The 17,403-nt window shown below is 37.6% G+C and overlaps 1 protein-coding gene and 1 pseudogene across 8 annotated transcripts in view; one reads left to right on the top strand and one right to left on the bottom strand.

Annotated features, from left to right (window-relative positions):
• LOC129778991 (DENN domain-containing protein 1A) overlaps positions 1-17,403 on the bottom strand; it is an 85,105-nt gene that overhangs the window by 50,287 nt on the left and 17,415 nt on the right. For all 8 annotated transcript variants that reach the window (XR_008743541.1, XR_008743542.1, XM_055786216.1 and 5 more), the window contains 4 exons: positions 3,182-3,506; positions 2,686-3,118; positions 2,474-2,622; positions 2,278-2,418 (listed from right to left, as the gene is read on the bottom strand). Coding sequence is in view for 6 of the 8 variants with exons in the window: in XM_055786216.1 (XP_055642191.1) it covers positions 2,278-2,418; positions 2,474-2,622; positions 2,686-3,118; positions 3,182-3,506 (1,048 nt within the window). In the remaining 2 variants the exon portion in view is untranslated. The remainder of the gene's footprint in view (positions 1-2,277; positions 2,419-2,473; positions 2,623-2,685; positions 3,119-3,181; positions 3,507-17,403) is intronic.
• Positions 14,940-15,098, top strand: LOC129780895 (U4 spliceosomal RNA; annotated as a pseudogene).

Genomic DNA, 17,403 nt, shown 5'->3' with positions numbered 1-17,403 from the left:
CCACGAAAATTACATACACACGCGGAATCGTGTTCGATCCTGATTTTTGTTTCTCTTTTCCACTATTGATAAGTATTACCCTCTACAGCCCAAGCCCGCCTTTAGACGGGCTTCGCGGATTCTCTTTTCATATTATTCAGGCATTATTTTCAATGTTCACCCCCACTACAACGTCTTTAGAATATTTTCAGCTATCACACATACACATTGTTTTTATGCTGGCAGCTTTCTGCTAGGAGTATTTTATGTTGAAAGTCTGAAATTCGAGATAAAAGTGGAGAAGGTTAAACTAATAAAAAACTTGGGCGGTAGAGGGTTAATTGCCATAGGGTGGTTGAAATATTATAGAATAGCCAAGTTATGGCTCCAAATTGAAAGTCGCCACCAGACGTCGACACGGTACCACTGTCATCGCGAATTAGCCTTTTCGCCAACAATATCGAGTCACACTCGTGGATCATAGCATAGGACACTAGGACGCTCACCAGTGTAGTGAAATTACACTATGCATGGTCCATCGGAGCATTTGCATTTGATCCGGTTTTTTGGAAAGAAACTCGTAGGTTAAGGGGTTAAACACGTATCCTTCAATTTGCAACTTCGAAGCCACCATACAAATTTGAACCGTATATATCGTCCCGTTCTACTATAGCGAAAACCGCTGCACAGAGACAAGTGCAAAGCAGTAAATGAAACAAGAATAATTACGTCATCATTCGGTCACCATTTGCGGAGAGCAGCATATATATATATATATATATATATATATATATATATATATATATATATATATATATATATATATATATATATATATATATATATATATATATATATATATATATATATATATATATATATATATATATATATCCGCGAAAGCGAGTTCATTTGTAATTCTACAGAACTTCCCGGAATTTGCCAGTGAGCGGTAGGGTCTTGTTCTCTTGTTTTTGTCGTGTCTTTTTTTTCCCTTTATTATGGTCATGTCTTTCACATTATCGATTACTGTTGTAAACAACCTTACATATGGATAGTTTAATGATTTCTGTATTGATGAAACAAAGTTTTCATGCATAAATATCTTTTTTTTTGTCCTTGCACCTTATTTTTAGCCTTTTATTGCATTATCCGCGATTTCCGTAATCCGCGGTGAGCTAGCCCGACTATTCCGGGGTTTTACTGTAGTTTGCACTCTCTGAGACTAATGAAACAGGATCTGCTACATTAGTTGAATATGAATCATACGCTTTGCGTAGTCCGTATGATCTTGCTGTTTCAGGATTCATGGTTGGGTTCGACATGTATATGTTAAGGCGGCATTCCATCTATTCAACATGCTACATGCTACAAGTCAATGGTAAACAACAATGAATATGATACTTGCGCAATTTTTTATTTTGTTTCCACCTCAACCACTACACAGTAGTATGCGAACGCTCACTGCTCCAACATATCCGTTCTGATGTTATTATTTTTATGATCAAATATTTCGTTGTTCCATTATTGTGATGAGTTATGATAATCGTCAATAAATGACGTAGTTGCTCCAACCTTGTCGTACATGTCGTGCTACACACGTCGCACCGATCCGCAGGCCATTGGATAAGGCCAACTTTGTTCGACAAGACCAATTATGTCGTAAAAAGAGACACTCTAATAAGCAAGAACCATTGACTTGTAGCATGTAGCATGTTGAATAGATGGAATGCCGCCTTTAGAGACAAAGAAGAGAACGAACTTTATGCACCGAAACCGTACATAACGGTTTTGCTTGCGTGCTGGTATATCATGAAGTGCGAACCGAAGCAGAGTTGTCTCGTTCTCTTTTGTGTCGTGATTTGTAGCACGTAAAGTCAAAAGAATGCTACTGGGAGAAATGATTTCTGTAAGATGACATTTGCACGAACGAAAGCGATTTATTTAGAAAAAGGATCAATCGGCAAACACTGGTTGTCAGTGATGTGCTGTTGTAATGAAATACGTGTGATATCAGTGAATAATACAAATACGCTCCTACTTCATATGTGAAATTACCGTGAAAGTGCATCGTTATTAAATTACTTCGAATTTTTTTCTAAATTACACAATTTTATGAACAAAACCAATAGGCACGAACATGTAAAATGATCGAATATGACAAACTCTGAACTAACATGAGATCAATGGAAAAAAATACAAACATAAAATAAAAGAAACAAAAATATCGACGAAATAACGAAAAAACCCCAAGCTTTGCTCAAAGTGTGACGGAAACTTTTAGAATAGTGACAATACCTTATCCTTAAAGTTTTTCAGGAGATCCTTATACTGTTTCACTTTACGTCCGGATTTTTCCGCATAGCGGAAGCACTCCACCTCAAATTCGTCCGAAAAGCCCTGGCCAGTGTTCAGCATGTCCAAGCGTTCCTCGATGAACTGAAGGAAAGTTATCTATTAATTATCACAGTTTTCATATACTGAGAACACTTACTTGTTGGAATATCTGCAGCTGCAGCATATTAGTTAGGAATGGCCTCAAATGCGACGGCCGGGTGTCGATAAATGTTTCCGGATCGAACGTGATCTTGTCGTTGAACTTTACCGCGTCCCGATAGCCGCCAATCAATTGCACTAAAATACCTATGCTCGAGAAAATGAGTAAAAGATAACATTATCATCCTCGCAACCGCGCAAAAGCCTCACCTAAAAATATCTTCGAGACACGATCGCCCCGATGCTCGGCCGAGTTGGCGAGGTGTTTCTTCAGCGAAGCGACTAGTTCCGGTGGCATGTTTTTAACATCTTCGAACGGTGTCTCCAGCGTTCGTTTATCACAGTTCAGTATGACGACCTCGCCGATCTCCTCCCGGCGGAGCGTCTCGAACACCGCCTCCGGGACGCCTATCAGGAATGGCATCGGTGCCCCGAGGATGTCCTTCATCTTCATCGGTAGCACCGGGATGAAGATGTGCTGCCACACCATCGGGTAGAGAAACGCGTTCGCCGCCTGGATGCAGGAGGCCAGGATGTCCAGCCGGCGCGACACAAAGATTATCCTCCGCTCTGCCAGCATCGCGGCGAAAATCCCTATCATGAACTTCGGCTCAACGAAGTTGTAATACAGATTGAGGTTGTGCTGCGGTGGAGGAAGAAGATTGGTATCTCATAATCAAACAAGTATTTGAGGCATTCGACTTACATTCTCGGGTATACTGGGCAGCAGAAATTGCTGGGGTCGCTGAAAGCAGAACGTCTGCACCGGCCGGTCGTACTGTAGCTTCAGGCACCCGCCGGGCTCGGGAATCCCCTTGTTGTACGCCTCCGCCAGGAATGACTCGAACTCGCTCTGGGAATTTCTCCGCACATCGGCCAACACGTTCAGGAACCGGATAAAGGTGTCATGCCAGGGCAGGTACGTAACGATAACCATCGCCGTGGGCGTTTTGGGATCATGTCTGCAGAATCCGAATCGCCACTTCGAATCGATGTTGGTGAGCACGAACGAGTGCACTTGAATTGTCCGCCTGGCGAGGAAATGAGAGAAAGGCTGGTGACTCATAGCGTCGTAAAGGTGTGGAACGTGTTTCATAAATCAATAATAAGAAGAGTCCAAACGCCGTTCAAATATGTTTAAAGGAATGCTCCCATTGAGTCATCGGTAGATTGTTGTGTAATAATTTACGATCGATCATTCAGATTGTGGCGGCAAATATTTGCGAGCATACGCGAATCTGTTTTCTGCTACTGTTAAATATCAAATCGCTCATAATATGGTAGGATGTAGTAATTGTGTAACTTCATATTTTGGAGCCAACTGATTAATTTATTCATGAATTGAAAATAGATGGAAGCTTTTATTCACTTTTTTATTGACGTAGAACTACGTCTTTCAGGAAGGGTGCCAAATCAGAAAACAGGTCACATTTTTATGAAATAAAGTTAACGTTAATAACTATTTTCACTGTGAACGAATTCTCATGATTTGCATACCAATCGAATCGGAAATTCTCTAAGATTTGTTTGATATGCTATACATTACAATTCGCTAATCTCTAAACGGTTCAAATACATGAAAACTGGAAGAACCTTTTTTCCCATTTGTTCTGCCGATTTGTGTGCTAACCTTACCCGTATATCGAATGCTTAGAACTCGAACATTTCTCACAGATCGGAAAGATGTTTGCATCAATTGATAGGAAATATTTCTACGCGTCTATCACAATTAATGAAATATTAATTTTTATGAGATGAACAATTGGATAACTGTAAAATGTCAAGCGTTATTTCAACGCCCTAACTGCCAAGGGTTAATTGGCCCGATTTACGGTTTCCCCAACACAGACTTCAAAATCGATGTACCTGTGGAAATTCGCTCTGCAAATATACATGCAAATCGGGGGTATTTTTGTTCCCACCGAGCTGTGTTTCCCTAACACGAACTTCAGAATTAATGTGCCTGGGAGAATCCGCTTTGCAAATACATGCAAATCGGGGAATTTTTTTGTGTTGAATACTTTTGTACTCACTTGTCGTTGTGCAGACCGGAATATGTTTCCCTAAAACGTACTTTAAAACTGAGAAGTCAGGGAAAATCGTCATTTCAGATACTAGAAGTGAATGAACTTTCGCGGTTCGAGAACTACGTAAACATGAGATGTGCAATATTTTCAGAGGAAAATGTAAAATACAATGATCGTTTGACAATTCTTCTGTTCCCATATTTTGGTAGTCCTTGGAATCGTATCAAACATAAAAAACGTTCTTCAAATTTGTTTGTAACGAAGAACATAATCTATTACAAACATTTCGAGGCACTCTAAAATAATATTCGAAATAGGTAAACAAGTGGATTGCATAATATAATTGCGTAGTTCTATGTCGAAAATATGCGGTCGTGTCCAAGATACAACGCCTTATATTTTTTTTACAGCGACATGGTCTCGGGCGCTAGGTCTTTTTATATTTTTCTTGAAAGCTGAGGTTTTTTTACATAACATATCCAAAACCGATAGGTGTTTTTTTGTTTGTTTTTGAGTTATGATTTTTCATTGTTTAGATGCTTTGGTTGCAATAGCCTCATGAACAGAAAATAGAGGCTTTGGATTTTTTTTTGCAAGAATAATTTTTTGAAAAAAGAAGAATAGCTCATTGGCTTCAATTTAATATTTCAATCATCGGAATCGGTACAGTAGTTTAAAAGTTATAATTTTTTAATAAAGACATTTTTGGAAAAAAGGGCAAATTTTGATTTTTGGACCATCGGTTCACTTTGAAAAATCATAACTTCAAAACGAAGAAGAACACCTCTCTGATTTCGGCTATGTTATGTAAAAATCCTCAGCCTTCAAGAAAAAAATATCAAAAAAATATAGCGCCCTTTGTCCCGAGACCATGAAAACAATGAAGAATAAATACAATCATTGATTATGAGATAAGTAGATTTTTGTGGAGAGCCTGTGGTGTAGAAGCTGTTCCTTTCTAGCACTTCCTTATGGTCGCACTACGAGTCGTAAATAAAATTGGCCATGTGGTTAAGAAAGTTGTGACATGGCTGCCACCTAAAAGCTGAGTAGCTGAGTGAGTCAGTGAGTGGGTGAGTGAGTGATTTAGTGATAGACAATTTTCTTTATTTTGATAATTGCGTAGAAATATTTTTTGTTTTTGCTTTGTTTGTGACATCAGTATTAAGAAATACTGCTGGCTGCTCGCAGACTAGAGCGTGAAGCTGCGTTATAGAAGTGAAAGCATTTATACTCTGGCCCGTTGCAATAGGTTGCAAAGGGGTGTAGCTTAAGTTGCAACATCTACTCTCTCATCAGTACTGCATGCGACCTTGCCGGCGGCTTTGTTGTGCCAATTTCCAACCTTCGACTGGATGTCGTGCTGCGCCCGCTCATGCTTGTCCTAAAGCGTGGGTAGATCGCCCAGCGACGAGGTTTGAGAAAAAAGACGGGTGGGTCATGTTGGTGACATAACCAGAGAAACGTAATACTACAGTGAAGACTGTCATTTTAAATACGGTATGGAATATCCAGACAGTTTTTCAGTATTTCTTAGTAAAATTACACCCTCAACGCTCCCACAAACATCCCTCCCAAGGAAATAATCCACAAATTATACTATGCAGCACCTTCCGCAGAACGGCAACAGAAATTCCGAACGAACCCGTTGCGTGGTGAGGGAACAAATTTTCAGAAATTTTCAAAACACAGATCTCATTGTAGTGAAATACCTTCTTCACATCCGGTTTAAAACCTGCAGCATTTTGACGCACTTTGCCATTTTGACAAACGGAAATATAAGCCCTAAATCATTCCTATATACAGTAACGTCTCGATTATATCACTGGGCGTTTATATCACGTCTCGTTTATATCACTCACGATTTTATCACTGCAAATGTTTCGTTTATATCACGTTTTACGAAACATATGAAATAATACGCAAGATTCAATTCATCATTGAATTATTGATCGAATAATGAGAAAAAAATTTTACAAGCAAACTGTCTTCAGAAGACTTTAGAGCTTACTAAGACAAACATTTTAGTGCTCCCTTGGCCGAGTGGTTAGCGTCATAACTAACATGCCGCGTGTTCGGGTTCGATTCCCGTTCTGGTCGGGGGAATTTTTCGTCAAAGAAATTTCCTCCGACTTGCACTGTGATCACGCGTATTCTAGAGCTTGCCACTCAGAATGCATTCAAGGCGTGTTATTTGGCATAGAAATCTCAACTAAGTACTAATAAAAATGACGCAAGTAATACTACGTTGAGACGGCGAAGTTCCTCTAGGAACGTTAGTGCCATTGAAGAAGAAGAAGAAGAAGAAGACAAACATTTTGCGATGCAGAACTTGTCAATATAGCAACTCTATTAAAAGTTATTGATATTTCTTCCCAAGAAACACCCTCTCTTCATTCGCTTGTCGTTCTTTTTGGGCAAACATAAAAAATGTTCGTTGACGGCATTTGAAAGAGCATACTTGACTCTACATAATGTGGGATTTCCAAAACTATTTTATTTTTTGTATTTGAGTAAAATAGAATTGAAATCATGAGTTTTTGGGTGAAAAAGCATCAATAACTTTAAGTAGGATTTGGATATTGACAAGTTCTGCATCGCAAAATATTTGTCTTAATAAGCTCTAAATGTCGTTCTAATACAATTTTGTATTATACAATGTAGAATTTGAAATATAAAAGTTTGAGCAAAAAACCCGTTCTTCCATGGTCACCCTAATGAAACTGGAAATACAAAGCTCTATATAGGATATTTCAAGAGATAGAAAAAAACTTTGTTTTACAAAGCTGCTTAAAATAATTGAGGCTACAACATTGTCGACTATATTTGCCTCTATCTATGAAGATTTGAAAGTTAGGTTTATTATTTCATCGAAAATTTAGGTCACCCTTTTTTAAAGACATGAAAATGAGCGCCCTATCATATGTAACAACTTTATTGAAGACATTTTTTGTCTAGAGAATGAAGATCTTCCATAAAGTTGTATTCTATCTAAGTTGCGTTCGGGTCATCATGAAAAAAAAACGGGTTTTTTTCTATAACTTTTATATTTCAACAAAAAAATCAAAATTATGTTGGGACGACTTTTAGAGCTTATCATGACCAACATTTTTCGATGCAGAACTTGTCAATACCTTAATACTACTGAAAGGTATTGATGGGTTTTCAACCAAAAACTCATGATTTCAATTTTAGTTTACTCAAATACAAAAAAAAAAACATAATTTTGGAAATCCCACATTATGTAGAGTCGAGTATGCTCTTTCGAATGCCGTCAACCAATGGACCAAGGAACAATTCGAAATATAAAACTTAATAACCGAGAAAAATTAGAAACGACAATCATGCTACATTCAGAAACACTGAACAAGGCACTAACACCATATTTTATCAACCCCAATCAACAAATCTTGAAAGCGGGAAGGTGTGGTGCAGTTAATAAAAAGGAAATTTCTCTGTCCAGCTGGTTTATAATTACAGTTTCTCAGACTTAAACAGTTGTACCGGTACTCGAAGAGGGAAGAATGTGTCACAGTGTCACATGTTATCAGTATGGAGAATTGGCAATTAGAAAGGAAGATATTGATTTGATTTTGAGTAAAATGAAGAAATAATTGAATGCATATAGATATTAACTGAAAATATATCGCAAAATTTTTTTTGAGCATCATATAATCGAGACTTCACTGTATCTATATTCCTATATTCCATTCCTATATTCATACAAACAAGATAGATAAATAAAATTAAAATCAATAAATAATAAATTCGAAATTAACACTCAGTTTTTACACATTGTGTTGGCTGATCGCTGTCTAGAGTGAAACTAGAATTGAAGAAAAAGAGATAGTGTTGAATTATAGAGGTTTTAAACTTTTGCAGTTCATTCACCTCAAGTCTTGAAAAAGGCCGATTTAGCAAACTTGACCTAAACTATCTGCATTGGAAAAAAGGTAATTTTGGACAGCTTCGTTGCCGCCACCCATTAGTTGTTAGCTGAATGACGGCCGAATCGTAATTGCTGCTAAAAATTTAAAGTACAAAGTGAGTTACCATGTTATACCTTTTGCTCGATGCAACGTGATATGTGCGGAATCTACTCTCAAATGAGCAGATAGAACCAGACAAACCAATTCATAGCACAGTCCATTACTCTATTTAACAAACACATACACCCAGGTTCTTTTTTTACGCGGGGGATACGTACCTCGTAAAAAAAACCGCGTTAATTGAAAAATCCGCGTAAGAAAACCGCGTTAATTCGAAAATCCGCGTAAAAAAAACGCGTTAATTGGAAAATCCGCGTAAAAGAATCAGGTCACCTAAAATCTACGTAAGCATCGTGATAGAGTGCGGCACTAATTTCCGTCATAAGCGCTAAGTTGCGTCGCAGACATTGATTACCGTCATATGCTCTGACGGAGCATGAAGACGAAATGTGGGCGGAGTGATAGATGTAATACAGGTCGGACTCGATTATCCGGAGACTCGATTATCCGGGATTCGATTATCCGGAGTTTTAGACTCGATTATCCGGAGTATTATATTTTTGATTTTCGGAAATTTTAATAATTTGTATAATAATTCCATATTGAAAAGCCAATATGGGTATCAAATGAAAGGGCTTGACTAGTAGAACACAGTAGATCATGAAAAATACAAATCCAAGATGGCCGCAGTTCCCAAAAAAGTGGGGTAAAAATAGTGAATTTTGGAGATTTTGCTTGATTTTTTTACCAGCCAAATTAAGAAAGGTAGAATTTGGGTGTCAAAGAACAAATTGTAGAGCGGTTTGAGAGCTTCAATTTAATTGATAGGAACAATCCAATTAGTACAATTTTTAGGATAAAAGTAATAATAACACATTAAAAATTATTAACTTTTAAGTTTTTCACTTCCAAAATGTTATTAAAATACACTAATTTAGATGTTCCACTACTATATCCTATACTAAATTTTCTCATCTTTCAAATGAAGGCAACGGAGTTGTCTTCCGTAGCGTACTTTTTAATGTAGAGCCAGTTTGAGGCAACAGAGTCCGAAACAGAAAAAAAGTTCTATAACTCTGTCATTGTTGAAATTCGAACATATGCGTAGAAGGATTTTTTTCATCAAATATGATCGCTCCTAAGAATAAATTTATCCAGATTCTCTAATCACCTCCTAAGAGAATCTGGATAAATTTATTTTTTTCATGTGAGAAATGTGTTTTCTGACTTTAAGGGGATGAATCAAAAATCAAATTCCTCTTTTATATTCAAAAAACCAAAAATACATGCAAAAAAAAACCAATAAAAAAATTTTTTTTGACTCGATTATCCGGAGAATTCGATTATCCGGAGTGAAAAAAAAATCAAAAATTTTACGCGGTACTCGCGTAAAAAAACCGCTTTAATTTGAAAAGCTGCGTAAAAAAAACCGCGCTAATTGGAAAATCCGCGTAAACAAACCGTGTTAATTGGAAAATCCGCGTAAAAAAAACCTCGTAAAAACCTCGTAAAAAAAACCACGTAAAAAAACCTTGGTGTACTTCATTGCACAGAATGCTTCCATTGAGCTGCACAAGCACAATTTGTCGTTCAATCAGAGAGCTAGATTTCGAGTAACAATTCTTTACAAACAAAGATCGAGGATTGTTGATATGCTCTCATTAAAAATTGTAATCAAATTTGCTGAACATTGTAGTATTGGGTAGCTGTCATCTTATGTACAAAGCGTCAAAAATCGGAGATGGTTGGGTAAAAATTGGCTATTTTCGGACGATTTGGCGTGGAAATGCTTCTTTTTGGTACCCATTTCGCAATTTTGTTAATGCAGAATGAATATTCATAAAATTTCCATCACTGACAGGGAATAAATTTCCGAACAATCTATTGTTAAAACTAGGAGCGCTACATTAAACCTAACAATGGTTCTAAGTGATCATATTTCAATAACGATGGAAGCAAAAAATTAAGTAGGCAATCGCAAGCCATGATTTAGTGACGATTGTATCGTCAACATTGCCTTCAAAATATTCCGAATCGAAAGTGACCAAACAGAATATATGAAAGCGAATGGTGGTAAAAACCCAGAAACGTTTCAGTTTTGTTTTGATAGTTATTCTGAAGTAGATCGAAAACCGGTAATTGGTCGTCAGTTAAGCAATTCTCCAATTGAAAAGGCTCAGTATTTTTCCGCACAATTTGTCGTTTCTGAGCCCGGCTTGTTCGCAAGTATTAATCCCCAGCAGTGTTATTTAATCACACAAAGTCGTTCGATGGATCGACGTGTCGAGCGTGTGTGATGATGAGTTATGTTCGTTGCTTACTATTCAATGAAAAGCGATAGTATCTACTAACTCGTTTGCCCCCCACACAAAGCATTTATCACAGCTCATCAATAACAACAATCATTTGCGTCGAACAGCCTCGAATCGAGCCATACCGTGTGGTTTCGATCTCTGTTCCTTCGATCCAGTATATCATGCTAAGTTTTATTTGTTTACAATATAAGTTCGTTTGCGGTCTGGTTCCAATGAATGAAGCTATCCCCGATAAGCGATTGGCAATCATTCAATGGTTTCCGCTAATCCTTCATCGACCTTTTTATTCAGCTGCGCAAAACATATTCTGATTTCTTCTACCGCACACATTCGCCTCATTAAAATCCTTATTGATTATATTAGTGCTTATTATGCGCAATCTACACGATCGGAGCTGTGTTCTTCTTCCTTGCCTTTGGACTGACTTCCTACAACCCGAAACTCTTACCAACCGTGCATTTTCTGAAGTGGATCATTCCTATCCGGTGTGGGGCGCTCCGTTCACACATAAGCTGGCGGTGATAATGCCCACTAATAATTTAATCGGATTTTTACCCTCTATTGTAGCGTCTTTTATGAACCTGCGTACCGACCCAAGCGTATGTATAATAGCGAACAGTTATGGGAAACTGAATGGACGGCATGAATAGGTGGCTGGCTAACAACGATCGCATCTCTGGGGGATTAGCGCTAAATCAGCTGCAAACGACGAGGTACTTTGGCAGTGAGCTTCCTGTCTCGGATTGTTTGCTCTGTGGTTCATTCACAGTCCTATCAATGGATGTCGTTTTCATTCTGTGCTCATCTTGATTGGCTAATGTTAGTGTCACAATTTAGGTCGATTCATCTTCAGTTCGGTTGAATTCTAGCAGACAAACAGTAACTGGAATCAGTGCTCGCAGTTCTAGGAACGCATTTCATTAACACCTCCCAGCTAGGTGCACTGGGTAGTAACTGTTTCAATGTACCCGCCAAACAAGCGAACAACGAACGAACTCCCTCGAAGTCGTATGAAGTCGTCGTTGAGAGCAGTTGGGTAAATCTGCAACGAGCAGATGAATCATCCGGCAAAGCAGGATTGTCTTTCTGTTTTCTTTTTGTTTTGTTTTGGTGTGTTTGTGTGTAAACCTGTGCAAAGGTCGGTCGGAAATGGTGAAATGGTAATAAACAAGTTATTGACTTCGGATGTCGTCCAGCTGATCTCATCGTTACACACTGGTAAAAAGAGCTAAAGTGGTGTTGGAATTTTAAACTTTGATTCGTAAAACAAAACTTGGTGGAGAATCTTCTATGCAGTACGATTTTATGAACCGTACTGCGCGTGGTACCTCCAGATCATTGACAAACTCATTGCAAACAACCATTCAAATTTTAATTGAATTGCTCCACACAAGATGCAAGTGAGGTCAAACGAAATGAGTGTTTAATGAAAGTGCTTCGCTGATCATCATTAGGTAGGAAAAATATTTTGCCACCCTTGGAGGAAGCTAGGAAGCCTTCATTGAGTCATACGAAGCGTTTATTGACCTGAGTGAATCATTTCAGAGAAGAAAAAACTTTGCTCGATGCTTTTGGGTGCTATCTTCGAAAAAGCAGCATACGAAGGCAAGGTGTAGCCTTCTTGCAATTCAAAACACTACGTAACTTTTAGGTATTTGAATTGGAATGCTTGAAGGCATTCGAGAGAATTAGTTTACCGATGCTATCACCATTTCATTTTTATTCAAAACGATTGTTTCTCATAATTAGAGTGTCCTGGTACCCCATTGAGCCCTTATGGTTATTCGATACAATTAAAAAATCCAATGGTAGAACTTCGGACAAGGCGAATGGAGAGTTTTCGCAGATTTTCAGCACGTTTTTTAACAATTTAAATTTTTTCGAAGATAGGCAAATTCAAAACAATTAAATTCTTATTGGTTCATGCGATAGAGATATACATCAGTTATATTCCTATCAAATTAAAATAAATTGGTTCAGTAGAACTTGAGATGGTCGGAGTTCTGCCAAAACTAACCAAGCGCCATTTTTTTCAAAATTGAGTTATTTGCACCACTAGATGCAGAATTTGATAAACCATCAACTGGAAAATCACCGTGTCATTCGGACAGTTGACAGCGGCTCCATAAAAAAATTCTGTGTAGCAGACTGAAAAAATACCAAATTGCATTCAACCAGAGCGAGCCATAGACCAACAACATGTCATCGGAGGATAGTGATCGTTTTCTTCAAAAAGATGGTTTTGACGTAGGACTACGTCTCACATTAAGTATGCCAAATCAGAAAACAGGTCAGGTTTTCATGAAATGAAGTGTACGTTAATAGCTATTTTTTAAGATTTGTGCGATATGCATACATTACAATCCCATAGTCTGTATATGGTTTAAATTGATGAAAATTGGAGGCATTCCCATTTCCCCATACATTTGTTCTGTCCATTTGTGTGATTTCCCGAACAGAGCTGTCAATAACGGACAACTTATGCAGCCGCTAGAATAGAAACAATGAAGGCTAGCATCGTGTCTCGGATACAACCCCTCGATTTTTTTATTATTTATCCGAATCTTTATCAGATTGTTTTGATTCGGTCACATAAGTTCAGTGACTGTCCTCGCGTGTCACGTTCTTTGGATTTAAATTGGAATCATTTGAATTTTAAAAGCTAGTAAATAGACACTTAAGTGTCGTGGAAAAACACTTTGTGATAGGAAAAAACATTGTGCGGAGACCAAAATGTAAGCGAAGAAATGAGATTGTTGTAGAACCTATCCTAAATCAAAATATACATTTATAGCTTTAAGCGGATCAAATCATATACACGGTTGATTGATTTTTTGCTGGAAGAACTCCAATCGATTCCAATGTACCTAGAATGAACGCATAAATATGGGACGTACATCAACTCTCAAGTTTTAAGGTATTTTTCGAAATATTTTTACCTTGTTGTGTGTAGATGTAGTGAACAAAAATATCAAAAGGAAATAAAAAATAGATTTCTTTCTTTTTTTTTTTCAAATTTATGGACTAACACAAATTTAGTCAACTAATTAAATAGCACATCCAATTAGCCTTATCAATAAAATTTCATTTGATTTCTAGAACGTTCCTGTAGGACCTTTCAATACAGATATATTGTTGTTTGAATGAATATTTTTCTTTGCAATTCCTTTTGAAGTCCTCAAAGATGTTTGAATAAAAACGTTTGTGGGGATTAATCTTTCAATCAATAAATCGAGAATAAGCAAATCGAAAGGCAGTTTTTAAAACTCAAATAAATTCTGTACAAGCATAATTTGTTACATGGACGAAATAAAAATTTATTCAAATTTTTGGCATCAATTTCCAAAAAAGTGTCAAAAACCAGGTTGAATTTTTGACGTATGACTACGTCTTTTATTTCTATACTGGGGTGTAAGTTCAAAGTATCGAAAACGAAAGCGTTACGCCGGAGAACGAGATTTTCAGCGTTAATAGCTCCTAAACATCTGAACGAAATGGTATGATAAACACTTCATTCGAAAGATAAAATGTCTATGCGTTCTATGCTAGTTACTTTTTGATCCAAGAACTTGTTTCAATAGCCTTTCAAAACAGGTTATTGAAATCACACCAATCGGTATAAAAGCGAGTGTCGCTCGGAAATTCTCTCAGTTATGATTGCGCAACGATTGAGTTACCATCGCTGAAATGAATGGATGTTTCTCAAACACAGACTTAAAAAACCATGGAGCCAAGGGAAACTGGCATAGCAAATTAGATGCAAGCAGAGGGTACTTTTGTACTCGTTTGCGCTTTTACAAATCGGGATGTTTTTCTAACACAGACTTCAAAACCATGGAGCCTGGAGAAACGAGCATTGCAAATCAGATGCAATCAGCGGGTACTTTTTCTCTCGTTTGCGCTTTTGCAAATTGGAATGTTTCCCTAACATAGACTTCAAAACCATGGAGCCTGGGGAAATCGGCTTTGGCTCGGTTATTGAAGACTACATATTCGTTCATGTTGCCAGCTCACTAAACTTCTACACATACCGTTTGATGATTAGGCAAAATGTTGATAACTATTTGCTGCGATAACCACTACCATAATGCATGAATTGACCTACATTGGGAATTGTTTGCAATACAAAAGATAGCTCTGCGCAGCGGCGATATCGTACCCAATGAGGAACATCCGAGGTGCGATTATTGCTAATTGACAGCCTAATTGACGGCAGTCCTACGTCAACCTTGCGGTTATATCATAGGTATAACCCATTCGTAGTTTTTTCTTCTAAACTTTTGCTGATGAAGATATCGTTTATGTAAAGTATCTAGTAAAGCGGGATTTTAGTTGTATATTCACGACTAAACGTAGATAACGAGTGGCAACTAAAACTTCGAAATATTTTCGAGGCAATTAGCTCAACAACAAACGAAGTCTCTATCTCTCACTCTCTCTCTTTCTTTCTTTTTTTTCTCTCTCTCTCTATTTTCTCTCCCTCTCACTCTCTCTCTTTCTTTTTGACGTAGAACTACGTCTTTCAGGAAGGGTGCCAAATCAGAAAACAGGTCACGTTTTTATGAAATAAAGTTAACATTAATAATTATTTTCAATGTGAACGAATTCTCATGATTTGCATACCAATAGAATCGGAAGTTCTTCAATGTACTTGTGGACATCCGCTCTGCTAAAATACATGCAAGTCGGGGGCATTTTTTCCCACCGAGCTGTGTTTCCCTAACACGGACTTCAAAATCAATATGCCTGGGAGAATCCGCTTTGTCAAAACATGCAAGTCGGGGGTATTTTTTTCCCACACTGAGCTGTGTTTCACTAACACGGACTTCAAAATTAATGTGCCTGGAGGAATCCGCTTTGCTAATACATGCAAGTCGGGGGTATTTTTTCGTGTTGAGTACTTTTGTACTCGCTTGTCGTTGTGTAGACCGGAATATGTTTCCCTAAAACGTACTTTGAAACTGAGAAGCCTGAGAAAATCGTCATTTCAGATACTAGAGGTGAATGATTTTTCGCGGTTCGAAAACTACGTAAACATGAGATGTGCGTTAACTTCAGAGAAAAATGTAAAATACAATTAACGTTAGACAATTCTTCCGTTCACATATTTTGGTAGTCCTAGGCATCATATCAAACGTAAAAGGACGTTCGTCAAATTTATTTGTAACGAAGAACATAATCTGTTACAAAAACTTCGATGCATTCTAAAATAATATTCGAAGTGGTAAACAAGTGGATTGCATAATACGATTGCGTAGTTCTGCGTCGAAAATATGCGGTCGTGTCCTAGACAAACCCCTTACAATTTTTCTTCTCTCTCTCTATCTCTTTCTTTCTACCTTTCTTTCTCCATCTCTCCTTTGCATGTTAGTATTTTTTGTTTTGTTTAACCATGTTACGTTATTCTCAAAATGCCGTCGAGACATTTCACATTTCACGAGTACGTTGTACAGTTCTACAAACTCCACAGAAATCTCGGCAAAAAGTATACGATACAGCATTTTAAAAGAGAAAATGTTGCGGCTCCGACTGTTTACCGTATCCTAATATACAAAACAACTATTCGCAAGCAAGGTAGTGGAAGACTAGCTAAAAATATAGACGCAAGAGTACTTCGTTCTCTTTCTCGTGTCTTCAACAACAAGGATTCACTGAGTCAACGGAATGCCGCAAAAAAAAAGTTCATCTGTTCTCACCACTGGTTGACGAACACCAACACATTTTGCGAAAATGTTTTGTTTTGGACAACAAAAGTTACTTCCCTCTTCCGAAGACGCACATTCCCGGAAACGATAGATACTATTCCATGATCAATTCTTCTGCATGAACAAAAAGTAATGCTGCACATCGCCATTTCAGAGAAAGGTATTTCTAAGCCATGGTTCAAGCCCTCTGGTTCGGCTATCGATCAAGATGTGTACCAGAACGAAGATTTGAATTTTAATTCCGTTCCAACAAAAACATCACGCATATGGATAATACATTTTTTGGCCGGATGAAGCGTCATCGCATTACGCAAAAAAAGACAATCGTTCCTGAATACCCATTCGATCTCATTTGTACCCAAAAACCTCAACCCGATAAATCTGCTTTAGTATAACCCAAATCGAAGATTTCGTCGGGAATCCCGACTCAAGATTTTGAGTTCCTTGGTGTTCAAAATAAGTGGAGAGCCACGAATTGCAAACAGTTAATTGGTAAAATCAAGAGATGCATTCGCAAAGTTGACATTAAGGCCATACATCGCTCCTGTTTCGACATCATTTCAATATAGGGGGGTCACTCTACGAAGAATGTAACGTTTATTAAGAGTTTTCAAATGCGTACTACGCAGAATCGTTCTTACGATATATGTTCTAATATGTTAATGGTACGGCAAATTAACCATAACCTGAGACATCAACAGTGGAAATAATAAAACAAGTGAGCAATTTAACAAATAAAAGTGGTATGTTTTCCGAGCGGATGCGAAGGTAAATCATGTATTATGCATTCTTTCTTTCAATTTCGTTCCCATGAATGTTGTGTTCAACACAAAATTGTGTGCAATAATTCATTCTACCAAACAAAATAGCAAGACCTTTTTCGAATGTAAAC

Source organism: Toxorhynchites rutilus, chromosome 3 (genome assembly GCF_029784135.1).
Source record: "Toxorhynchites rutilus septentrionalis strain SRP chromosome 3, ASM2978413v1, whole genome shotgun sequence".
Lineage (NCBI taxonomy): Eukaryota > Metazoa > Arthropoda > Insecta > Diptera > Culicidae > Toxorhynchites > Toxorhynchites rutilus.
This window is presented reverse-complemented; position numbering and strand designations above follow the sequence as displayed.